This window comes from Clavispora lusitaniae (genome assembly GCF_014636115.1).
Source record: "Clavispora lusitaniae strain FDAARGOS_655 chromosome Unknown tig00000038_pilon, whole genome shotgun sequence".
Taxonomy (NCBI): domain Eukaryota; kingdom Fungi; phylum Ascomycota; class Pichiomycetes; order Serinales; family Metschnikowiaceae; genus Clavispora; species Clavispora lusitaniae.
This window is the reverse complement of record NW_027093976.1, coordinates 1956820-1982947: the sequence shown is the minus strand read 5'-3', so window position 1 is coordinate 1982947 and position 26128 is coordinate 1956820. Positions and strand designations below refer to the sequence as shown.

General features: G+C 42.2%; 9 protein-coding genes across 9 annotated transcripts; 4 read left to right on the top strand and 5 right to left on the bottom strand. All coding sequences in view use genetic code 12, as the record gives it.

The window, feature by feature from the left end:
• Positions 1–7: 7 nt before the first annotated feature.
• Positions 8–1498, bottom strand: NGT1 (Ngt1p; the record flags this gene model as incomplete). The annotated part of the gene is made up of 1 exon (XM_002617825.1): positions 8–1498. One exon carries the CDS (start codon positions 1496–1498, stop codon positions 8–10), a length of 1491 nt encoding a protein of 496 aa, XP_002617871.1.
• A 903-nt stretch (positions 1499–2401) lies between these two features.
• FOB63_002028 (uncharacterized protein) lies at positions 2402–3985 on the bottom strand (the record flags this gene model as incomplete). The annotated part of the gene is made up of 1 exon (XM_002617826.1): positions 2402–3985. The coding sequence occupies one exon, from the start codon at positions 3983–3985 to the stop codon at positions 2402–2404; it is 1584 nt and encodes a 527-aa protein (XP_002617872.1).
• A 198-nt stretch (positions 3986–4183) lies between these two features.
• PET191 (uncharacterized protein) lies at positions 4184–4606 on the bottom strand (the record flags this gene model as incomplete). The annotated part of the gene is made up of 2 exons (XM_066102206.1): positions 4184–4544; positions 4596–4606. 2 exons carry the CDS (start codon positions 4604–4606, stop codon positions 4184–4186), a joined length of 372 nt encoding a protein of 123 aa, XP_065958497.1.
• A 53-nt stretch (positions 4607–4659) lies between these two features.
• Positions 4660–8388, top strand: FOB63_002026 (U2 snRNP complex subunit; the record flags this gene model as incomplete). The annotated part of the gene is made up of 1 exon (XM_002617827.2): positions 4660–8388. One exon carries the CDS (start codon positions 4660–4662, stop codon positions 8386–8388), a length of 3729 nt encoding a protein of 1242 aa, XP_002617873.2.
• Positions 8389–8678: 290 nt separating this feature from the next.
• FKH2 (forkhead family transcription factor) lies at positions 8679–10679 on the bottom strand (the record flags this gene model as incomplete). Its single annotated transcript, XM_002617828.1, has 1 exon — positions 8679–10679. The coding sequence occupies one exon, from the start codon at positions 10677–10679 to the stop codon at positions 8679–8681; it is 2001 nt and encodes a 666-aa protein (XP_002617874.1).
• A 792-nt stretch (positions 10680–11471) lies between these two features.
• Positions 11472–12785, bottom strand: SWD1 (COMPASS subunit protein; the record flags this gene model as incomplete). The annotated part of the gene is made up of 1 exon (XM_002617829.1): positions 11472–12785. One exon carries the CDS (start codon positions 12783–12785, stop codon positions 11472–11474), a length of 1314 nt encoding a protein of 437 aa, XP_002617875.1.
• Positions 12786–13181: 396 nt separating this feature from the next.
• On the top strand, positions 13182–17198 carry VPS8 (CORVET complex membrane-binding subunit; the record flags this gene model as incomplete). The annotated part of the gene is made up of 1 exon (XM_002617831.2): positions 13182–17198. The coding sequence occupies one exon, from the start codon at positions 13182–13184 to the stop codon at positions 17196–17198; it is 4017 nt and encodes a 1338-aa protein (XP_002617877.2).
• Positions 17199–17631: 433 nt separating this feature from the next.
• On the top strand, positions 17632–20499 carry CHS8 (Chs8p; the record flags this gene model as incomplete). Its single annotated transcript, XM_002617832.1, has 1 exon — positions 17632–20499. The coding sequence occupies one exon, from the start codon at positions 17632–17634 to the stop codon at positions 20497–20499; it is 2868 nt and encodes a 955-aa protein (XP_002617878.1).
• A 2378-nt stretch (positions 20500–22877) lies between these two features.
• On the top strand, positions 22878–25577 carry PMA1 (H(+)-exporting P2-type ATPase; the record flags this gene model as incomplete). The annotated part of the gene is made up of 1 exon (XM_002617833.2): positions 22878–25577. One exon carries the CDS (start codon positions 22878–22880, stop codon positions 25575–25577), a length of 2700 nt encoding a protein of 899 aa, XP_002617879.2.
• Between the last annotated feature and the right edge of the window lie 551 nt (positions 25578–26128).

The following is a 26128-nucleotide window of genomic DNA, read 5'->3' as shown; positions in this document are numbered from 1 at the left end:
TAAAAACTTACTTCAGATGCTCGATCTTGATTTCTTCATCGTTCAAAAGCTCCTCAATACCATCTTCCTCGAGCCCCGTGTGTTCGGTAATCATGAACAAAATTAAAGGAGCAGCAATGAGCATGGATCCATGAACCAAACCCCAAGAGGAAGCAAACAAGTCCATATATGGCTTCTTCATTGCGTCCAATCTCCAAACAATAGCAGCAAACGCACTTTGCAAAGATTTGTAGAAAGAAGCATACAATGCAACTTTCTTTGGATTGTTGGAAAATGTACCCAAGATCCAGAAGATGAAACTTTGGAAGATGGCATCAAACCCGCCATAGAACATGTACAAAAACATGGGACCGATGTAAGCACCGTCTTTGAAGTCAATTGGTGTCTTGTTGACTACATTCTCTCTGGTAACACCCAACTGGAACTTCAAACCACCACCCCAAATAGCTAAGCCACAAATGAAAACCACAGCGTAACCCATACGTGCACGAACAGGTCTGCTGAATCTTGTGCTATCCAACATAGTTCCGATGCCTATGGCTCCGACCATCTGCGAGAGCCAATAGAGCAAAGAATTTAAAGATCTAGTTCTGACATTGAAACGGCCAGCGTTGAAGTCATTGAACTGATAAGTGTAAAACCAGTTAGAGGCACAAAACATTGGAAACAAAAAGTAAATTTTCCGTTCAGTCTTCAACACTTTCCACATACCCTTGAGCTCATCTTGAAGTCTAGGATACTTCTTTGCAATGACCTTGGTGCCGTCTGCTTTGTAGACCTTATCCATAGGAAGCAAAAATGCAGCCAAGGCAATACCCGCACCCATCAAGACCATAAAGGCAATGTAGGTGCCAGCATTAACATGTGACAGGCCTGTTTCCATGTTTTGCGCCAAAGGAATCAAAGAGCCAAGAACAGCACCGAAGTTGAAGATGACCCAGAAGACCATAATAGCAGTAGCCTTCTTGTTCTCCAAAGCATAAGACATGATAATCGAGCCTTGGGCAGCCCACGTCAAGGATGCACATACACCCAAGTAGGCACCTGCAAATACAGGGAAGGCCTTGTTTCCCTTATAATGGAACACCAACAAAGACAAAGTGTACATGAGGTAGCCAGTACCTCCAAACACCAAGCATGCTCTAACACCGATCATGTTGCAGATGACTCCGCCAACTGCACCAATAGTGGCAAATGTGGAGTAAAGGGCAACATTAGCATTGTCAGCAACTTTTGGGTCAGTAAGACCAGAGTTACCTATACCGGAGATGGCATTGTAACAACCAGGCGTTAAAAATAAAACGAACGACATGATGACGATCTGAACCATAGCATGAGAGTAGGGAGGAATGAAAGAGACATAGCGGCGGTTGTACCACTTCCCTGAAGCCTCTATTTCAGCCCATGAATGGTGCACGAGTTCGATGTGATCTTCAGAGGGGTGGGCAGAAGATTCTGTTTCCACATTCACCTGTTCAACCCTTTTTTCGCTCGACATTGAGAGATTAATGGAAGGTAATTTGATCTAGGTATTTGACAAAGGACACACTTTGGGTTCAAACAAAAAACTGCTGTTAAAATTTGTTTGGGGACACTTGCAACACCTTAAATAAGACGATCCTTAGGAAAGTTTAAACAAGAAGATGGGAACAAAATGAAGTAAAGGGTCGACAGAGACACCTATATATGTTTTCGCTTATCAGCTCACGATCAGGTCGCGTACATGATAAAGCACTGTTGCCGAAAAAATGGAGACAGGTTGCAGACTGACTATGTTACATCATTTGCATGCAGTGCATCAGAATCATACATTATCGACCCCATATCTGGTCGTGTGCCACCTTCTAAAGAAGGGAAGACGGGATTTTACTTTAATACTGTCTTCAGTGACATGCACTGCTCACATTTATTGCAAGGGAATGTTGCCTGAGACAGTATGAGTTAGCAAATTTGTCCTATTGTTTCGCACTTTAGATCCTTAAGGACGATCTTGATCTAACGTTCGCAATGCAACATAGGCGCGATTCCATCCTGTTTAGGTTTCTCCTCCATGTTGCAATCTAGGTCCAGTGCAACCTTCTCTGGAAAAACGTAACGTTGCCACGTCCAGCATAATGCCCTATTGCACCCCACTTGGCTTCGTTATTCTCACCTTTGTAACGGAAAAGCTGTGAAATACATATATAAATACGCAAAGCTGCATGAATGTCACGTTTCCCCGCTCCTTTTGCCGTTCACTTTGGTTGTAAAATCGTGCCATGAAGTTGAAAGTGAAGTAATCGCGATCAGACCCTACAGTTTGTGCAAGATTCGAGTTACAGAAGTTGTCAGGTGATTGTATCTATACCTCGTACTAAAAGATAAGAGTTAACTTTTGAAGATAACAACGGGCTATCTAATTTTACAGTTGGCCCATTTTATTTTGGTATGCGGCTCCAACGGAAACAATGCTTGCCACCAAGTCGTCTATAATCTTGTCTGTGAGAATTGGAGAGTTGAACACCACACGGAAGAATTCACCCTTTTCATCCTTTGTTGGATTTGGCGAAAAGTCCATCAAGTATCTTCCTTGGGAATGGAGAGTACGTGAGATGAATCTAGTAATATTCGTCATATCATCTCCTTCATATCCCTCCGGTCTATAGTAGAAGCAAACCTGAAGACACTGGGGGTGTTCGTCTACCAAAGTAAACCCTGGCACATTAGTAATGCTTTGCACAAAATACTCCACAATCCGAAAAGCATGGTCAACACGCTGCTGCAAGCCATCGTAACCATAGTAGAGCCAAGTTAAGTAAAACTTGAATGCATCTGCTCTTCGTCCACATCCCATGGTTCCATCCGCCAAGTCCATGTTTTCTTCGTCATTCTCTCTTCCGTGGAAAAGATATGGTGCAGCAAGCGAGTTTGCTGTTTGGAAAGTTTTCACATCTGGAAGCAAAAGAAATGAACATGTGTTTGGAGTTCCAAGCATTTTGTGCGGGTTCGTAGTGATGGAGTCTGCAAACTCGCTGCCCTTTAGCTTTTTCTTGTGAACCTCAGAGAAAATAACATTACCACCCCAAGAACCATCAACATGTAACCATACATTGAATTTTTTTGCAATGGCAGAAGCAGCTTGAATATCGTCGTACAGTCCGAAAACAGTTGTACCCGCAGTCGTGTTGATGAAAAGCGGCGTATAACCTTCCGAAATTGATTTTTGAATCGTTTCCTCAAGAGAACGAGTGTTCATTGTTCCATCCGAATTGATATCAACTTTGAAAACGGACTTTGATCCAATACCAAGAAGAATTGCAGCTTTTTCAATAGAGTAGTGACAGTGCTTAGAAGCATAAACAGCGAACTTGAAATTACCATTGCCATGAAGTTTCGTCTCAGGATATTTAATTGATCTGGCGATTTGCATGGCAGTAATGTTAGACCATGAGCCCCCAGAGAATGTGAGACCGCCGCATGTGTCTTGGTGATTCAGATAAAAGAGTCTCGCGTACTTTCTGCCCATATAGTTTTCTAGGACGGAGAGGACTGGAGAGACAGTGTAAACGTGAGAATTCGTGTTAAGAACTGACAAAATTATGTCGCTAATTACACCAATCGGATTATTGGATGCATAAAGTTTGTCAAGAAATCCAGGGTTCCATGTGTTTACTGAGTATTTCAAAACGTTGTCAATGTGGTGGAATAGCAGATCGTGATCGTTCTTCAAGCCCCGCTCGAATATCCCTTCCTCGCTGGTGAATATTTTCTTTAGTTCCAGCGGTTCGTGGAAGCTTCCTAAAGAGTTAGCTTGGAATTTTTCGGAATTGGCATCAGCCGAGGCGACATAGTCTACTATCCTAGGATGGATAAGTGATAACAACTGGTCAAGTTCCTGGACTCTATCCGTTTCTAAATCAGATGAGATCATGGGGAATGAAACTTGCAGTAAAGAATAGTATACAGTTGGATCGGAAAAGCTGGGCCGCGGTTTAAAGGTTTTCATGCGACATTGTTTAGATGCTCGTTACCAACGCTTGAAGTATTTATGAGGACAGCACAAAAAGTAATATGAATATACTAAAGTAGAGATTATAACGTATTCATGGACGAAGAAAAGCTACGGAATCCAAATATGCTCGTTTAATTTTCGATTTGCAAGCGTCTTTCGCATTCAATTATTTACAGGGTGAACCAGGCAGACCTAATGCTGGAGTCTCCTCTTTTCTTCCTCTTCACGGAGCTGCCTCTGTTTCGACAAGTTCCTATTCAAGACGTCCAACTTTCTCATTTCCTCCCGGGCATCAAAGTCGCCAGTCGACAACTTCTCATATGTTTCATCATACTTACCTGTCGACAATGGTGCATTTCCTCTCATCCGTTTTCGCATGTCGAAAAATCCGTTTTTGCATTCCATAAATGCCTTGAAATTGGCGACACAGAGTTCCGGCAAATCCTTCTTCAACTCCGGGTCCGTGAGACAATCCTTGGGCGAGTGACGTTGTATAAGAACACATGGAGATCTCTGTAGACATATAGCAAGTGCTTTCTTTTGGTCTTTACAACTTCAACTGTTAGAATCTAGCATATAATAATTAATAAAACGTATAACATACCTAGCGCCCATTATGAATCTTTGACAACTAAACAAAGTAGAACGACCTGAATCATGAACTGACTATGTGGGGCCATATACACTCCCACAATCCATCAAGTATGCATCTAAATACTCATCGCCCAAGCTATAGAGTTCCAAAGACAATGCCACCAGGAAATGATTCTCTCTTCTTATACAATTTGACTCTCCAACCACCTTCTCTGGCACATAAATCTTTAGTGGGCCAGTTTTCTGGTCAAAAGAAAACGCAAGAATTGGTACTTGCTACTTCTACCACAATCGAAATCTACAGACCTGATACAGAGAAAGGAAAATTGAGAAAGTTGATGGTTCAACATGCATTCGCTATTGTTCAAAACATAGACAAAATACGTTTGACGGGGACCCAGAAAGATCTCCTAATTATTACATCAGATTCTGGAAAAGTGGTGGTGGCTGAATTTAATGAAGCCTTATCTAAGTTTGTCCCCATAGTTCAGGAACCACATTCAAAGAATGGACTCCGAAGGGTTACTCCAGGAGAATATTTATGTGTGGAACCAGACAACAGAGCGGTTATGATTGCTGCTGTGGAACGAAATAAACTAGTCTATAAAGTCGAGATGCAAAACGAAAGTGGCATCCTTAAACTCTCGTCTCCTTTGGAAAACACCTCAAAAAACACATTGACGCTCAACCTATGTGCATTAGATACAAATTATGAAAACCCACTTTGGGCTGCTATTGAGATTGACTATCTGAATTATGAAAATAGAGAATACGACTCTCAACTGTCACCCCTTCAGCTCAATTATTATGAGCTAGATCAGAGTCTCAATCATATCATTTTGAAAAAAAGCAAGCCTGATATCGACGCATCTGCAAACCTATTAATTCCTCTTCCTGCTCCTGCTGGTGGGGTCTTAATTTGTTGTAAGTCGTATCTCATCTATGAGCTGACACCTGGAGGCACTAGAAAATATCTCCAGTTTCCAGTAAGACTGGATACTTCTGAAGTAGTGATAACAAACTTTTATGTCCACAAGCTTAAAAAGAAAGAGTTTTTTGTTTTGGTCCAATCGTCGCTCGGTGATCTTTTCAAAATTACTGTCAGTATCGAAGGGGAAACGCTTACGGCATTTTATGCTACCTACTTTGATACCATCCCAGTCTGCACAAGCTTGAACATCTTCAACAGCGGCTTTTTGTTTGCTAATTCGACTGATAATAACAAGTTCTTCTACCAGTTTGAAAGCCTTGGCGAAGCAGATGACACTACTACACTGTCAGTAAGCGAGAAGTCTGATTTTCCCACAAAAACTTTCTTTGACCCACGAGGATTGAAAAACTTATCTTTGGTGGAGGTTTTGGGATCTCTTTCTCCTCTAGTTGACAGTACAATGCTTGAAACATACTCATCCGAATTCCCAGATCCACTTAAACAACTTGTCACACTTGCATCTAATTCATATATGAAGACTTTGACCTATGGTGTCCCTGTGTCTGAATTGGTTTCTTCGCCTGTACCTATCAACCCCACATCTATTTTCACAACCAAGATCTCCAAGAAATCCATCAACGACGACTATTTGGTTCTCACTTCATCGCTTACAATGAAGTCTATGGTTCTTTCTATAGGCGAAGTTGTGGAAGAAGTTAGTGATTCGGGGTTTGCTCTTGATCAACATACAATCGCTGTTCAACAAATAGGTCAGCACTCTCTTGTTCAGGTCCACAATAATGGTATTCGTCACATACGTAACTTTTTCGACGACTCTGATAACGTGACGAGCAAGAGGGAAACAAATTGGTATCCCCCTGCTGGAATTGTTATTCTTCATGCTAGTACCAACAACGAGCAAGTATTAGTTGGCTTATCCAATAGAGAAGTCTGTTATTTTGAGATTGATCCAGCTGATGATCAGTTAATTGAATATCAAGAGAGACTCGAAGTTACAGGAGGCTCCATAACCGCCCTCGCATTGGCTAGTAAGTTTGTTACAGAAGGGGACAGAAAGAGTAATTTTGCTGTTATTGGTACGTCAGAAGAAACCATTCAAGTCATTTCTTTACTTCCAAAGACCTGTTTTGAGATAGTAACATTGCAAGCACTTTCTGCAAATTGCTTCTCACTTTTGATGATGCCATTGGATAAGGATAACTATTTTGTACACATTGGGATGATAAACGGAGTATACGCTCGTGTGAGGATAGATGTCGTCTCCGGAAAGCTCGGCGATTCTAGACTTAAATACCTCGGGACACAACCAGTATCTCTAAGAAGTTTGGCTTTACCTAACGTTGCCCTGTCGGGTATCCTAGCAATTAGCTCGCGGCCATGGATTGGGTACTTCAATAATGAATCCAACTTCAAATTAACTCCTTTGATTGATATCAGTATTAAAGATGGTTCAGCTTTTTACTCGGAAGATATTGGAATAGAAAGTGTGGTCGGAATTCGCGATGGAGAAATCACCATTTTCACTGTGGGTGGTGAAGAAGGGGAGGGATTCGATGTAACAAATGATTTAACAATAAGCCTGATAAAGTTACGGTATGCTCCTAGAAAGCAATTGAAGGATTCTCTTACTGACTATTTTTTCGTTATTGAATCTGAGTTTGGTGTAATCTCACCATACCTAGAATCCAAAGAAGTGGATGCAGAATATTTCGAGGTTTTTGGATACAAAAAAAAAGAAAACCTGTGGGCATCTTGCTTGCAGATCGTTGATGTCGCTGGGTCTGGAATAGAATACACTCATGAATTTACTAACAACGAATGCACTATTTCGTTAGCCAGCATAAAAATTAGAGACGAGGAATATTTAATAGTGGGTACAACAGAAAACTTAGTCTATTCTCCACATTATTATAGTGGGAATTCCATCTACACCTTTCGGATAAAAAGGAACGCCAAAAAGAAACCTGAACTCGTTTACTTGCACAAAACTACTATTGAATTTCCTCCTTCATCATTGTGTGCTTTCAATGAAAAGTTGCTAGTTGGAGCTGGTAATCAATTGAGACTTTATGATGTTGGTCGCAAACAACTCCTTCGCAAAACTTCGACGAAAATCGATTTTTTAAGGCGGATCAACAAGATTCAGCATATTGCAGGCGATGTAATTGTTGTATGCGATTCTAGCGAATCGGTATCTTTTATGAGGTTCGATCAAACAAAAAATCAATTCATTGCTTTCTGCAATGATACGGCAAAAAGACAAATCACTGCCTTAGAAGTACTAGATTCTCGCACAGTGATAGCCGGTGATAGATTTGGAAACATTTTTGTTAGCAGGATTCCGAAGAACGTCGCAGAGCAATTAGAAAATAATGTCTTGATGAAGTTTGAGGAGGAAACATTAGGTGCATCAAGCTCAAGGCTCGATAAGCTTTGTGACTTTTATACTCAAGACATTGTAACTTCTTTGCATAAAGGCTCATTTGTTGTTGGGGGCTCAGAAAGCATTATCTATACTGGTTTACAGGGTACGGTGGGCATTTTACTTCCTTTGGCTACTACACAAGAGGTTGATTTATTAATGAAACTTGAAAATCTGCTCAGAGATTATTTCAATGATTCATTTGACGACTTTGATAACACAAAACAGGGATTCAACTTAGTGGGTAGAGAGCATTTAAAATTTAGAGGCTACTATAATCCAGTCGAGAATGTCATTGATGGCGATTTTATCGAGAGATTTTTCGAGTTGAATCCAAGTGCCCAAGTCAAACTAGCAGGACGATTAGATAAAAGTCCAAGGGATATCGAGCGGAAAATTTACGACTTAAGAAATAGAGCCGCTTTCTGAATATTGCTACATATATATCTTCACATTGGTTCAGGAGTAAAAGAGGATATGTAAATCATCATAGTTTTTAATATACCCTAATGTTTGACTGGTTGACGCACTTGGAGTGCTTACAAAGAGCACCTTAGGTAGGTGACCTGTTATGCCAATCAATCATTTTTTTTCTTCCTGTTGACAAATTTCTATGAGACCAAAGTAATGTTTACGATTTTGTTCACATCATGATGGTTTTCTATTTAACTTGCTAAAAAAATGAAAGAAATAGAAGGAGGGCATTCTTCAACGAGAGACTATTCTGACAGATTGTCGCGTTGCGGAGAAACGTTTGTTGGGGAATCATTTTCTTCGATACTTCTCTTGATGGAATTGCCACCCTTACTGAAAGTAGGGCTTGTCTGTCCGTTACTGAACTCGCTGTCCTTTCTACCTGGGGTCTGCCCGTTCGGAGTACTGAATTGAACAAAGTTCCATAATGCTGGAGAAGACTGTTGAGCATTGCCATTAAATCCTCTACCCCGTTGTCCTGATACTTTCGACCCGCGTTCTGGAGTGAACGCCTCAAGTGGAGCTATTTTCTTCGGAGATGTGAAACCAAGCGCTAGGTCAGATGTATTCGTTGCAGTAGGTGCTGTCGAATTCTGCATTGATTCACTTGTATTTGTAGGATTGGACGAGTTAGAAAAGGAAACGGGGCCACCATGATCGGCTTCCAGATCTTGCGTATGTTGGGTGTTGGGCTTGTAAATATTTACATCAGGGACCATGCTCGATGTGGGTACGTGATGACCGTTAGATGTAGGCTGTGGAAGACTATAATAACTGTTTCCATTAACTTTGGGTAGTTTAGGCAAGTTCTGGTCTAGCCTCGTATGCCTCAATGGAGATGCTAACTCTGTTGTCTTTTCTCCATGAGTTGGAATATAAGGGGGATTGAGGTGCAAAGGCTGAGATGCCTGTCCATGCATTGAAGGGGGTGCACCAGTAGCTTGATAGGGAGTTCCATAAGGAATTGGGTACCCATTAGAAACAGACGCTTGTGGCTGACCAGGTGGAAGACCCACGTATGGCAATGGTGCTTTTTGAGAAGCGTTAGGAATTTGATCGATGGACATCGCATGACGATGATCAAAGGAATTGCTCCGAGAATGGTCTTCACTTTTGAAGTAATTTTGAGAGTCTGGAAGTTGAGAATGTGTAGCCAAATGAATTTGTAGGGTTCTGGATACGGATGAACCACGCCTAGATTTCAGCAACGTTCCACTTTGGATTTTTTTCATGAAATCCTGTTTGTAAGAATCGCTAATTTGCCATTTCATACCTTTTCCTGGCTCATTAGGGCGTCTGGGCACTTTCTCAAAGGCTTTGTTGAGAGACAAGTTATGTCTAATAGAATTTTGCCAGCCGGTCTTGGAGTATTTGTAATATGCATAATGAGATGAGATCCATCCATAAATTTCGGAAAGGGACATGACACCTTCAGGATTTGATAAGATAGCTTGGGTGATCATGGTAGCGTATGAGTAAGGAGGCTTGATGTCTTTTGCATCTTCCCTAGAAAGGTCTTGATCCAAATTATTCTGTAGAGAAACGGCGGATACAGCAGAAGGGGAATGGTTCAAGTTCGTCTTGTCGAACATTTGGAAGCTAGATATGCTCGAAAATTGGCTCATTCCATGAGAAGCATTGTTACTCATGACTCCACTAGCACTGCTCATGGAGCTTGTTCGAGAGAGCTTATTCGAATCAGGTTTATAGCGTGCTAAACATACGTTGAGCATCTTTTGCAGTATACTTGGAGGAGCGTCTGGCAAAATAAACATCATTTGTGTTCCACCAATGTCCAAAATTGCACCCGAATGTAAAGGCGTAGAATGCTGGGATCCAACGGCGATTTTTGTTCCATCTACACGGGCACCGTTGCGGCCTAACACTTTCAACTCCCAACATCGCAAATCAATGTTGTAGGTGATGACAGCATGTTGACGCGAAACAACTTTGGCTGGACCCAAGTCGATATCCACTTGTTGTGCTGGAGGGGCAGCTCCAGGGATATTATCCGTATTTCTGCCTATGGATATGGCCAAAGCTTTCACGTAGAAAGTCCAGTCACGACCAGCAATTTTGGCATATGCCTGTACCTCGGTTGCCAAGTTCTTGTCATTGGCATAGGTTGTGGAAACATTTGTTCTTTCTTCTGGAGCTTGCAATGTCGAAATGACAGCATTGATTAGGTCTGTAGGATCGTCAAATTTCGGAAGGTCCTCTTCACGAGGGCGTTTTTGATCAGCCATTATAAGGATTCTCCGAGTGGATATATGGGCAAGAAACTAGTTCAAAAGATAAGCAGGACCACACGGATTAATAACCCAGATTTAAAAGCAAAGATATATTGGGTTTGTATCTTTAGAGCGGGGGATGACAGGTGGTGTAGCAGACTTATTGGTCGTTAAAGACAATGGTAAACACACCAGAATGCAAGATCTAGCGAAGGCCAATACGTAGTTCCCAATATTAGAATAGGAAGAGCCTTGATAATAAAAGCAGTTTAGTGGCCAAAGGAAGTAAGTTTTTATCCACAACTTTGACCTACGGAACCCAGGTTAGCTTGAAGGATGATAGACCGGTTTTTTGAGTATGGTGAGAAATTTCTCTGGACAAAACAGTAGGAGTGCACACAGCCTATGGCTTTATCCAGAATACAGGGAGCAACTGAAGCTACAAGCAGTATGTCCAGAGACGAAGGAGAAAGCTACTCTTAAAATTACACATGAAGGAAAAATAAAGGAGCCCGGAAGCCCAAATAGAAGAAAGAAGACGAGTTGTTTAACCCCACAGTGTAGGCGAAAGTCTACCTTGGGTGGTGTGCAGGATGTTTGTTTACACCAACAAAATGCTCAATGAAAATCCCGATCCAAGACTTCTCGTGACATTTCCAGGGGAAGCACGTGCTCACAATACGAGAACTGCACAGAGGGTTTCGTATTCGGTTCTTTCACGCATATAGACATGTGGAGCACTTGATGCGCGCACCAACATTTTACTCTTTTAGGAGCATTTTCTGATTTGGATCGGAATTCGCATCCTTAAAAGGAGGTGGTCACTGGCTTTTCGTAGTTAATAGGAATCACGAAAGATTTGACTTGTGTGTCAAAACCACGCGCATCGACAACCTCTTTGGTTAAAATGTCCACCACTGTATCTTCCTCTTCCAACCGCTTTTTGATCAAGTCCGTCTCGTCTATAATGTCGAATTCATCCTCTTTTTCTTCGTACTCTTCGTTCTCTTCAATCTCAACAAAATCCGGTGCCAAAGCGCTCCACTTCAGCGGAAACTGAACTGTCCACAAGTAAATTCTTCCACTGTCTAGTCCTGTAGACCCTATCATACACCTAGAACTATTCCACTTGACGTCAATGAGCTCTTCATGGCTTCCTTCTAAAATCTTGATTAATGATCCCATCGAAGTCTCCCAAACATACAAGTCGTGCGAGCTTTGACCAAATGTCGAAGCCACCAAAAACTCAGAATTATGATTGAATGCCACAGTATTCCATTGGAGTCTGTTGACCATATCCTGGTATCGATGCTCTATTTCGAATTCCCACAGTTCGGGGTTGTTGTTATTGATCATATCAGGCAACTCAACTTGACGAATGATTCTGTCAGACGAGTTCACAGCCAATTTGCGCCCATTCACGGAGATCTCAAGTGTTTTGATATTGCTGTTGGTGATTTTCACCAGATGAACCGTCTTTAGACTCTCCGTAGAAATAATATTAAGCCATCCTTTGCTAGTTCCCGCGAATATGTAGTCTCCCAGAGAGGTAAATGCTGTCACCAAAGTCATATGCTTTGTACTCTTCTTTTTAGGGTCTTCGTCGTCTTCTCCTTCTCCACTTTCGAACGGTTCTGTTTGAAGCTTCGACACTTTTATTTCAGATTCCGACTCCATGTTGACAAAGACTGGGTCGTCTTCAAAAAGTGATGCAGTAAACATCAAGTGGTTTCGGGGATGCATCGACGCCAGCCAAATGGGGCTATCAAACTTGACCTTTCGAAGTATCGCTGGATTCTCGTCCACCACATCGACATTTGCTTTGCTTAAATCCCACAAAATACAATACCAATCTTGTGAAGACGATAGTAGGTAGCGGCCACATTTCGACCATTTAAGTGAAGTTATGGGTCTGACATGTCCTCCACGACTTAATATAGCAACAGGACTACTAGTCACAAGATCATATATGACAATAGTACCATCACTGAGGCCAGATGCAAGGTAATCTCCTTTTTGGTTGAATTGTATCGTGACAGAATGCCCGTACTGGAATGTCTGTAGAAGAGTATCTGGGTATTCCTTCGTGACCGTGAACGGATCCTGAAGAGACAAGTTCATAGTCAAAAGTAAGGTTATTTATTTTCGAGACTATGTGTTTTGGAGTCTCCACAAATGACAGAAAGGTTTTTTAGCACCTTGAATTGGACAATAGCACCTTTTAAGAAAGCTGAAGTACTATAAGCGATGTCTCATTTTGTGCGAATTTCACAACATGACATCTGTGCTAGTAATTGAGTGAGCGACATCAGTACGACGATCGAATCGCCCTTTGTGAAACAAAATAGAACTTTTTTCTGATTCATGATAAAAAAAAATTCTTTACTTTTTTGTCAGGACCGTTAGACTTCTAAAGAGAATGCTTCCACTTACCTAGAGCCTGGTGGCTTATCTGTGCCGTGTGCAGTATCCTACTGATTCATATACTGATCTTGTTCAACGTAAAGACAGAAACCAATGACGGAAACTAACCTGTCTTCCTCCTCAAGCATAAGGAGTACTAAAACTTCAGATGCTACTTTATCTCCTTTTCGACGAAAGAGGTTTGATGATCGATCACAAACAGCTATAAGTTATCACCTTGCAAATAGTTCCACCGAAACCGAAAGTCTTGATCTTCGGCGCCTACAATCAACGCAAAGTAATTCCAATATCTTCACAAGCTTGGTGCATTGGAAGCCTGCTAGAAGTATGGAACATATTATCAACTCAGAGGATTTTGTGAATTCTTTTGGCAAGCCACTTTACCTTCAATTATCGCCTTTACATGTGGCATTGGGGACAGATAAGGGTGTTATTGTGGGTTTCAACTACCATCAAGAAATAATTTTCGCTCTATATGTGCATCCATTTGCTTCAGACGTTCATTCTTCTGTCTTCCATTGCCCCGTCACTTGTATTACATTCTCTTCGGATTCAACCTTTCTTGCAGCAGGGTTTATGGATGGAACAGTGGCTACTTGGAATTTGAATTCAGCAAAGGTCACAGTAGGGAAATATTCTGCTCTTTTCCCTTATGGCATTATACACCCTATATCACTTGAGGCCAGATTTGCGCGTAACGCTCAGGGACACTTAAAGGACGTTCCTGTAAGTGCTCTTCTGTTCATAGGAGGATCCAACCATCAACTAGTTGCTTCGGATGCTTCTGGGCTAGTGTTCTACCACTACTTGTTCAAAAAGCTTATGCGTAAGTACCATGTTACGCAAAAACTTTTAGGGAAGAATGACACCAACCAGAAGGAAACTGCTGGTAAGTTTGTCATCAGGGCGTGCAATATCCTCCCAATTGGGACAGTTCCACAGATAACGGATCAAATGGGTGTCATCGCTGTAATGACAGCAAATATTTTGGCAATAGTTTCTGTGTGTTCGCTCAACAATGCAAGCTCAACAAACCCGATCACTCATCTCAAATTATCGCGATCGAGGCATGTGTTTTTGAATTCCGGATCTCTGCCTTTAGGCAGCCTTGCGTGGTATCCTTGTATTAACCTCAATGGCAATGTTTGCAATGCCAAACTAGCTTACGCATGGAATAATGTGCTCACGATTCTTGAGATTGATAACGGAAAAATTCCAGAAAATATCAACAATATTCTAGCCGAATTGAAAGATAAGAATAAAGGAATACCTCAACTTATCATCAATCGAAAAGCTCGTTGGATGACATCAAATAAAGAGCAAGCTATCTTAGAGTTGAAATGGCTTAATTCTGAGATTTTGACGGCTTTGGTGCAAAACCCCGAGTCAACGGAAACAACCTTAATTTTTTTATATTATGCCAATAACGAAAAGAACTCCCAGCTCATTGAAGTTGGAAGGGACGATATTGACTCTCAACAAATATCGTGGAACGTGTTAGACTCTCAAAGCAAGGAGCATATTTACCAAGGATCGTTCCAGATATTCCGCCACACTATGATGGCTTTAGTCAATTCACACTCTTTATCAGAAAAAAGTGTAATAATTGGCAAAACACTTAAATGGGCTGATAAACTTATGACTTGTTTGGCCAAAAAAGATTTCAAGGCAGCCTTAATCCATGCATGCGAATTTTACTACTCCGACAATTATGGCAGATTGATATTATCTGGATTGCCTCATACAGCCAAGGAAAGACATGAAGTTGTCCGTCCTTTTTTGATTCAGATCATGAAGGAGGCCGTGACACCTTTATTCGAAGTTGAGTCAGCTAACGGACCTCTTGATGAGACCCTCCTATTATACCTACAAATAATAACAATGTTGGCGAAAGACTCAGGGGGACAGATTCCGGAGAATTTACTTGCAATATTAGAATCTATCGACGAAAAATATGAGGACAAGCACGGGTTTTATCAGCATCTTGAAAATTTCATTTTATCTCGACAAGTCCGAAATCTATCGCCAACTTTATTCAAAAACTTAGTGGAATATTATATGAAAGCAGCGGAAGGTAGCAAATTAACTGAAATGATTTGCATTTTAGATGCGAGCACATTGAGTATTGACATGACCTTACAACTCTGCACCAAATATGATTTACGTGAGTGCAGTGTTTACATTTGGAACAAACTTCTCCACGACTACAAGACTCCTCTTATAGTATTGATGAATGATTTGAACTCCTCGAAATATGACGAGGAGCAGAAATTGATAGTCTACACATACATGACGTATATATTGAGCGGACGTCAATTTCCCAGTGATGATTTACTAAGTGTTGATGAAGAGAAATTTGCTCGAGGACAGGTATGCGAGATAATTTTCAGTATGAATCCATACTCTTTACTCCATGGTACAGTTGTATCTGGTGATTCTGTGGATGTCTTATTTCCTCAGTTGTACCAATTATTAAAATTTAATGTGTTTGAAATGCTTGTGACATTGAATGAATTCTTCGAGAACCCTTGTTTGAATGCCGAAGGTAAAGACGCCCTCAACAGACAATACATTACAGATGCTTTACTTGACGTGTTTGATGCAAAGAAGGAAAGTTTCAACCAGAGAGACTTCGTGTACCTTGCTATTTTCATTGCCAGGAACTACCCTAAATATTACCAATTCATAAGGATTTCAGAATCCACTTTGGAGGAAACAGTTGATCGTCTTTGCAAGAACCCAGACGAAGACCTTCATGAAGACTGTGAATTGTCTTTGGAAAGTTTGCTACCTTTCTATGATATGCCTAATGATTCCCTTCTTATAGAAAAGCTACGAGCAGCAAAGTTTTTCAATGTTCTTTTTGGAGTATACCGGTCTAAAGGTAATTTGCGAAAGGCTTTAGAATTGTGGCTTGAAGGTCGGAGAACAGAAACATCACACTCGCCGGACGAGAAGAGAAGCTTAACTGTTTTAGCCACTACTCTTGAAAGTACATTTAGACGGAGCCAATCAAACTATGAAGAGAAAAACCAATTAACAAATTTTATTAATATCCATTTCGAGGAACTTGCGAGATACAACGTGGAAGACATGGTGGTTCTAGCCAATACCTACAATGTGGAACATCACTTGGCTGTACTCAGCTGTCAGGATAACAAACTTGCTTTTCAATATCTAAACGCGTTGTTTACAAAATACGATACAACTATAGAAGCTTCAGCTAAAGCTCTACTTCTTAGTAAATATATTCAGCTCATTGCTGAATTTGATCCAGAGCAGCTTGTGACAATGCTAGCTAACTATGGTACTTTTTTACGACCATTCAAGAAGCCAAGAGAGGAGTTGAAGTCATTTTTCAAGGCAAAATGCTTTTGTGGTGCATTAAGTGTACTTTTACGTCTAGAGGGTCGCTTTCAAGAAGCGGTTAATTGCCTTGCGGATGCGATGGAGCAAACTGTCGAGAATAACGAAAATATCTCCTCGTTGAAAAGCAATTTAGACCTTGCAATGTCGATATGTTCTGAAGCGAAGGACGACAAATTGTGGAAGTTCCTAGTGCAAAAATTAGTCGTGTTTACGGGTACAGCGGGTCCAAGTGCTCTTGAGTTGCTCAACCAGGGAATTTATCAATGTTTCCGCAAAATAATCGAAAATGGCAGTGGCATAAACTCACATCAAACATTCTCGAAGGTTTTCAATGACATTTTGGAGATTGCCACAGTTTCCAACGTGCGGTCTATTCTTCAAGATGTGCTTGTGTCGTTTTTTTTCGAAAGCGAGACACAGAAAATCGTATTAACCAAGATGAATCGGGAAATTTACAAATACATGTACCACTTAAAACGAGACATTATTAAAGGATGGCCCGTCAGAAACATGAGGTGTACCAGCTGCAGCAAGTCCATGTGCGGTACAGACGTCTCGATTGAAAACTACCTGGTTTGGGAAGACAAGATACGTGAACGTGTTTTTCTAGGCCCCGCTGAGGAGACTAAGTATACGAGACAACTTGGACTTATTGTTTTCAAATGTGGCCATGGATATCACTTACAATGTCTTGATGGTCTAGGTAGTCTGACCGTTTGTGTTATGTGTGTTCCGGAATGAGACACACGACGGGAAAGGTGCGAAGCATTCTCCTGAACAACATGCATCGGCTCGGCATGTTGATGTTATTGCGATGAACCACCAAAGAATGGCTAACATGTAAGAGTGAAAAAAATCAAAGCCTGAATAGCACCATTGGTTTACGAGGCACGTAATTTAGATCAAAGTGAATACAAGAATAGAAGAAAGATCCAAGACAGGGCCAGGTTGCGAACAAAGGTATTAATAGTCTAATGAAGCATGTTATGCAGGTGAAGGTGCCTGTGTCTAGTGCGAAACACAATCACCTTTCCCTTTTTGGAAAGGTTCAAAATAGAACATGCGATTTAGGCTGAGAAGCTAGACTGTATACTTGAACAGTTGTGAGCCTTTTGTATTATACTTCTCCCTTTCTTCGCTGCTTTCGCCAACGTCACCTTTCTCTTCATAGGCCATGAATTCTTTCGAGGACGATTTGTTTGGCGACGAGAAGTTCCATCACCGTATGCCTTCGCATCAAAGTGAAAATACTGCTGCCGATGAGGACGATTTTTACGAAAAACTAGGCGGAAGCCTTTATGGTGGTTCCAGCACCACAAATTCAACAGCAAAGTCTCATAATCTTCGGTTCCAAGAACCGGATCGCTTGAACACATTTTATGAGTATCCAGAAGCAGGCGACATGTCATACTCTGGAATCGAATATCCGCCTTCGGCTTACAATCGCTACAGTCGTATATCGACAGTGACACCTGACTTAGTCAACCCAGGATCACCGCCTGCGGTTCGTAACTCTCAGTATCGCTTCCTGAATGTGTTGTTACCTGGTCAGATGGAAACAAACGACTATAACGTTAATCTTTTGGAAGAAGCAAATGAAACGGATGATCCATTTGGTGACGACGACTCCTTGTTCTCTGACACAGGAGAGGAGCCCGTGCGCAAAGCAAATACGCTTCGTCGCAGATTTGGCGATGCCGATGAAGATGACTTTACGCCTCGGCTCAATTACACTAAAACTATTAAGAGAGCAAAGTTGGTTCATGGAAATTATGTTATTGATGCTCCGGTGCCTAAGAGCTTGCTTGAAAAGTACGGTCAGCTGCTTGGTGATAGCAATGAGACGTCTTTTGTGCGGTACTCTGGTGTGACTTGCGGCCCTTCAAATTTCGGTAAGTTCAACTACAATCTCAGACAAATGCTTTATTCCCCTCCACGTGAAACGGAACTCATGGTCTGCATAACCATGTACAATGAAGATGAGATATTACTTGGAAGAACACTTGAAGGTGTGTTCAATAACATCAAGAACCTTACAAACAGACGGGAAGCAACCTGGGGTGATGGTTCGTGGAAGAAGATTGTCGTGGTTATAGTCAATGACGGTCGTTTGCAACTTAATGAAAGAACCCAAAAACTCCTCACTGCTCTCGGTGTCTATCAAGAAGGTTATGCCAAGTCCAAGGTTAATGAGAAGGTTGTCAAATCGCACGTTTACGAGTACACAACTACAGTGGGTATTGAGCAGGTCACGAATGACAGAGTTCACTTGAATGTAAATCTGACACCAGTGCAGCTTATTTTTTGCTTGAAAGAAAAGAATGCAAGAAAGATCAATTCGCATCGTTGGTGCTTACAAGCGTTTGCATCGCTTCTCAATCCAAAATTGGTCATGTTGTTGGATTGTGGTACTAAGCCTTCTAAGGATGCATTCTACCACTTGTGGTGCTCTTTCAAGGACCCAAATGTTGCTGGTGCATGTGGAGAAATGAGATGCGGTTTGGGTCCTGGGAAGAAACTTTTGCTTAACCCATTGGTGGCGGCGCAAAACTTTGAGTACAAAATCTCTAATGTTTTGGATAAACCAATGGAGTCTGTATTCGGTTTTATTTCTGTCCTTCCTGGTGCCTTTTCTGTTTACAGATGGGATGCCTTATTGAATGTCGATGGACAGGGACCTTTGGAAAAGTATTTCAAGGGTGAGTTTTTGCATCTGAGTACTCAAATTGATGACGAAGAGGATGATGAGATCGAGCTCAAGGAAAAGAACTTTCAAGAGGCCGGTATCTTCACTTCTAACATGTACTTGGCTGAGGATAGAATTTTATGTTTCGAGTTGGTGGCCAAGAGAGATAAAAATTATGTTTTGAGATACGTTAGTGCTGCTAAAGCAGAGACTGATGTTCCAGAACATATTGATGACTTTGTCTTGCAGCGTCGTCGTTGGCTTAATGGTTCTTTGTTCGCGGCTGTATACTCTATCATTCACTGGACTCAGCTTTGGCGCAGTAACCATTCCCTTCTCAGAAAACTTTGGTTTCAACTTGAGTTTTATTACCATGCGCTTACCGTCTTGGTGTCATGGTTTTCTTTAGCATCTTTCTTCTTGGTGTTCCGTATCTTGACAAAAAACTTGGGTTCTAAAACTGTCGGATTCACGCTTGGAAAATATTTGTCCATCATTTTCTTGTGGATCTATGTGGCATGTTTGGTTTGTACCTTTGTTTTGGCTTTTGGTAATACTCCAAGAGGTACACGGAAATTCTATTTTACGATCACAGTTTTGTTTGCCATTATGATGGCCTATTTGCTTTTTGCCGCCGTTTATTTGGCAATCCGTACGGTAAAGCTCGTCATGGACCAAACGCATAATCATTTCGAGCCATCCATGCTTTTCCTGAATGAAAAGTTTAGAGATTTGGTGGTTTCCATGCTTAGTACTTATCTCCTCTATGCATTCGGAGCCATTTTGCATGGTGAACCATCATTCATGTTCACATCTTTCTTACAATATCTCATGCTTTCGCCATCATACATCAATGTGTTGAACATTTATTCCTTCTGTAACATTCACGATATATCGTGGGGTAACAGAGACGTTCCTCAAGCTAAGGACTTGGGCTCAGCCAAAATTACCGACAGAGGCGGTGAATTGGTTATGACTGTGGTTCCAGCATCGGACCAGGAATTAGAAGAGAGCTACAATGATATTTTGGAAGACTTGAGGGTCCCACCACCTGCTGTTATCTCTACCCCAAACAAAAAGCAACAAGAGGACTCTTACCATGCCCTTGTACGTACAATCACCGTTTTGGTTTGGATGTTGACAAATGGAATTTTGGTGGCTATCGTTTTGAGTACAGGTGGTGTGAAAGATAAGACATGGAATGCTGACCACAATTCCACCATTTTCTTGACTGTGATTTTGTGGGTTGTTTGTGGTTTGGCTGCATTCCGTCTCTTTGGCAGTCTCATCTACGTGATACAAAAAATGGGAAGACCTATGAAGTGGTGGATACAGAAGAGAAAAACGGTGGATTAAGTATTTATCTGTGTGTGTTAATATTTAAGAACACGATTTAGGGAATTTTGGCTAGAGTGTAACATAATGTAAAATTGTGCGTGAACGAGGCACGAAACGCAAATCCATTGAAGGGCATGGAAAAAACGAGCAAAACATACAACCAGCACAAACATCAGGTTAGAAGTACTTACCTGTTTGGGTTTATTCAAACATCCCCACACGGACTATTAGAAGCACTGGTTGTGGAGCAACTACGAAAGTCGTTAAAGACAGTGTACCAAACGCTTTACATGCAGAACCTAGTATTAGAATTCTCAACTAGAGTGGTTGGACCGGCGAATACAAGAGAACGGAAAGAGAATTAAAGATGCATGAAGACACCAAAAAAAAAATTCAGCAATTTAAAAAAGAAAAGAAGAAACAGAAATTCAGCATTCAGGAACCAATCCATATACACTAGATTCTGCAAGCCAGAGTGGGGGGATCTCTGCCACGGCCAGTATTCCTCCACCTGAGCTTCGGAGGCCTACTCGCCGGAGTTATTACGGAAATAGCCCACAGCTACTATATGCCCGAAAGACAGAGCTCAACGGCACTAGTGGGGAACTCATGAAGATTGTGCTCAGAAGAATTTTCATTGGCGGTCCCCCCCCGCACTGATGACGAAATCAAAAGCCACCACACACTACTTGGACGCATACGACATCAAATCACAAGACCAAAGGGAAGAATAGCCGCATAACGGTTTTCAGGGCACCGAGTAGTGCCTCGCGACAAAGTCGGGCCGATCGGCGAATGAGAGTGAGCGTAGAGCGGATACTCGAGGACGGTACAAAGAAAAATTCTTGTTGGCATACAAGTACAGGAACGGAGCATTCAAAATGCCTTACGAACGAATTGACCGAAGCCGATCGGATTGGTTGATCTGAAGATTGTTCAAGGGCCAGCAAAAGCCAAGACCAGGGCTAAAGCGCTTAGATTGTGGCCTAAGATTAAATGCATAAGTGGCCCGAATGGGCCGAACACTATTAATGGGGTCCTTAACACAAGTCGCACCGAAGTGCCGATGCCGTGCACAATAGACTGCTAGTTCCGTGCGACATTTCTGAGAGATTTTTAGCCATCCACTCGTTCCGAACGGCTTGACCGGACATTAGAGGATGACACTACTATACTGTGGATCTTTCTTCTGCAAGGAAAATGCATTGGGAATATCTTGCTGGCAGTTCTAGTGTGGACAAGTTTCTGGTTCCTGTGCCCAAGTAGGAAAAAAATGCCCCCAAACACTCAATTGGTGCGAATATCGGCTTAATCGGGTAATACACTGGTGAAGCATGGTGCAAGCAGCATGTCAGCCAGATGCAGAGAAAGGCAAAATAAAGAACAAAAAAAAAAATAGCATGCGCAAAAAAGAAATGGCACTCACTAGTATTCCGCGACATTTTTCACCGCTACAGGGCGTTATCTCTTGTGTTCGCCGCCTGCATCCTGTTATCGCATGAGCACGTCAAACCGCTTTTCCACACCTTCCCGAGCATTTCATCTGCTAATGTAGTATGGGGTAAAAATACCCGGCCAGCAGACTGTGTCGCCAGACTTCAAGCTTCAATCGGGGCGGACCATTTTTCGCTCGTGCCTTAAGCTCATCCGCCTGTATCATCGGGCTCTTCGTATGGCAGCCGTATGACAGTTACATATACGATACCTACACTTGCCGTAGCTTTACTCGCATTCAAAATGTCGCTAGCCGTGTGACCCAAAGTCACATACGACATAGCATTGCGGGCTTACATGAGAGGACCATCATAATTTCACACCAAGTCAACTGCTTCAGAAGTTTGTCCGGAGAGACTCATCGGAATTTCTGGTCGGGTGTTATTGGTTAAACGTGGCATCCCTCTCCTGCGCACAAGAGCCCCACCCCAATGAAAAATGCTTGGAAGCATGTCACAAAGACGAATGTAGATTAGGCTGATTGTTGAAATCAAGGGGCCTAACCTATTACACGATAGTGTAAACAGCATATCGTGTAGCTGCCGCCGGGAAACGACATCCCTGGAAAAGCAAAAGTTTGCTCCGGAGATACCTCCGAAGCATCCTCATGTTATATGCAATTCGACGAGACTGCGCTGCTCCAATTAAGAAGTTTGTTTGGGTGAAAGTGGTGCGCAGCGACATTTATCCGGTAGATAAGCCGATAGCGACATCCTTTCCCAAAACGTCCATTTTTGTTTATGCAATAATTCCCTCATTTCTCAAAATTAAGATCGGCAAGTTGCCAGGAAAAAGGAAAAAAATTACAATATAAATCAAGCATTCCCTGTAGCCGTCTAGACGAATTTTTTCTTTTTTTTCTTCTTTCATCTCTTGCCCCCAGTTGTTAATTTGTATTCACTATGAGTGCAACCGAACCAACAAACGAAAAGGTCGACAAGATTGTCCAAGATGATGACGAGGATGAGGACATTGATCAATTAATTCTCGACTTGCAATCCAACCACGGTTTAGGTGACGACGACGAAGAAGAGGAGGAAGCTGACAACTCTTCTTTCAAGGCTGTTCCTGAAGAATTGTTGCAAACTGACCCTAAGGTCGGTTTGACTGACGCTGAAGTTGAAAAGAGAAGAAAGAAGTACGGTTTGAACCAGATGGCCGAAGAACAAGAAAACTTGATTCTCAAGTTCGTTATGTTTTTCGTTGGTCCAATTCAATTCGTTATGGAAGCCGCTGCTATTTTGGCTGCTGGTTTGGAAGATTGGGTCGATTTCGGTGTTATCTGTGCTTTGCTTTTATTGAACGCTTCTGTTGGTTTCATTCAAGAATACCAAGCTGGTTCTATTGTTGAAGAATTGAAGAAGACTTTGGCTAACACTGCCAATGTCATCAGAAACGGTACCTTGGTTGAGGTTGCCGCCAACCAAATTGTCCCAGGTGACATTTTGCAATTGGAAGATGGTGTTGTTATCCCAGCTGATGGTAGAATTGTTACTGAGAACTGTTTGTTGCAAGTTGACCAGTCCGCCATTACCGGTGAGTCTTTGGCTGTTGACAAGAGAGGTGGTGACTCCTGTTACTCTTCTTCCACTGTTAAGACTGGTGAAGCTTTCATGGTTGTCTCTGCTACTGGTGACTCTACTTTCGTCGGTAGAGCTGCTGCTTTGGTCAACAAGGCCTCTGGTGGTACCGGTCACTTTACCGAAGTCTTGAACGGTATTGGTACTATCTTGTTGGTTTTGGTCATTGTTACTTTGTTGGTTGTCTGGGTCGCTTGTTTCTACAGATCCGTCAGAATTGTTGCTATCTTGAGACACACCTTGGCTATCACTATCATTGGTGTCCCAGTCGGTTTGCCAGCTGTCGTCACCACCACCATGGCTGTCGGTGCTGCTTACTTGGCTAAGAAGCAAGCTATTGTTCAAAAGTTGTCTGCTATTGAGTCTTTGGCTGGTGTTGAGATCTTGTGTTCCGACAAGACCGGTACCTTGACCAAGAACAAGTTGTCTTTGCACGAGCCATACACTGTTGAAGGTGTCGAACCAGATGACTTGATGTTGACTGCTTGTTTGGCTGCTTCCAGAAAGAAGAAGGGTTTGGATGCTATTGACAAGGCTTTCTTGAAGTCCTTGATTAACTACCCAAGAGCCAAGAACGCTTTGACTAAGTACAAGGTTTTGGAATTCCAACCTTTCGACCCTGTTTCCAAGAAGGTTACTGCTATCGTTGAATCCCCAGAGGGTGAGAGAATTGTTTGTGTTAAGGGTGCTCCTTTGTTCGTCTTGAAGACTGTCGAGGATGACCACCCAATCCCAGAAGACGTCCACGAGAACTACCAAAACACTGTCGCTGAATTTGCTTCCAGAGGTTTCAGATCTTTGGGTGTTGCTAGAAAGAGAGGCGAAGGCCACTGGGAGATTTTGGGTATTATGCCATGTATGGACCCTCCAAGAGATGACACTGCTGCTACTGTTGCTGAAGCTAGAAACTTGGGTTTGAGAGTCAAGATGTTGACTGGTGATGCCGTTGGTATTGCTAAGGAAACATGCAGACAATTGGGTCTTGGTACTAACATTTACGATGCTGAAAAGTTGGGTCTTTCTGGCGGTGGTGACATGGCTGGTTCTGAAATTGCTGACTTTGTTGAAAATGCTGATGGTTTCGCTGAAGTTTTCCCTCAACACAAGTACAACGCTGTTGAGATTTTGCAAAACAGAGGTTACTTGGTTGCTATGACTGGTGATGGTGTTAACGATGCCCCATCTTTGAAGAAGGCTGACACTGGTATTGCCGTCGAAGGTGCTACCGATGCCGCTAGATCCGCTGCTGATATTGTTTTCTTGGCTCCAGGTTTGTCTGCTATCATTGATGCTTTGAAGACCTCCCGTCAAATTTTCCACAGAATGTATGCTTACGTTGTCTACAGAATTGCTTTGTCTTTGCACTTGGAAATTTTCTTGGGCTTGTGGATTGCTATTTTGAACAGATCTTTGAACATTGACTTGGTTGTTTTCATTGCTATTTTCGCTGATGTTGCTACCTTGGCTATTGCTTACGACAATGCTCCATACGACCCAGCTCCAGTTAAGTGGAACCTTCCAAGATTGTGGGGTATGTCCATTATCTTGGGTATCATTTTGGCTGTCGGTACTTGGATTACCTTGACTACTATGTTCATGTCCAAGGGTGGTATCATCCAAAACTTCGGTTCTATTGATGGTGTTTTGTTCTTGCAAATCTCCTTGACTGAGAACTGGTTGATTTTCATCACCAGAGCCAACGGTCCTTTCTGGTCCTCTATTCCATCTTGGCAATTGTCTGGTGCTGTCTTGGCCGTCGACATCATTGCCACCTGTTTCACCTTGTTCGGCTGGTGGTCTCAAAACTGGACCGACATTGTGTCTGTTGTCAGAACCTGGGTCTTCTCCTTCGGTATCTTCTGTGTCATGGGTGGTGCTTACTACTTGATGTCTGGTTCTGAAGCCTTTGACAACTTCTGTAACGGCAGACCAAACAAGAAGCCACAACAAAACTCCAGAGCTGTTGAGGACTTCTTGGTCTCCATGGCCAGAGTGTCTACTCAACACGAGAAGTCCTCTTAAGCAGTTTTCTCCTTGTGAGCCTACTGCTACATTGCAAATTTTTTTATCGACTAGTCTACCATGGCTAGTCAACAACATTTTTTTCTGATTCCCGATCCCCGTCATTTTTAAGTTAATTTCGTATTACAGTAATAGATAATAATTATCACCGGGTGTAGCGACGATTTGTTGTGGCCGGAGTGTTCGGCTGAGGACGCATATGTGGCTAAAGCAATGCGGCTGGTGTTGGATGCCCGAAAAAATGTCGCACGCTTTTGTTCGCCCTGCAGAATGCATAAGGCATATTGCCATATATGAATTTTAGCCGTGGCGATTCCGATTGGATACTTAATCGTTGGTATGCTAGGGCGTAACTATGCATTACTCTCCTTACCCTACTTGATGTACTGGGCTAATATGCCTGTGGTCGTTCGTGCATACCCAAAAAAGTGTGCCATTTTAAATTATAGTGTGGGACAGAGTGGTACGACGGGAGAACCGGAACCAACGACACCTTTGGGTACTTGTGAAGGTTCGCTGTCTTTCAGGCAAAGACAACCATTTCTGCACCA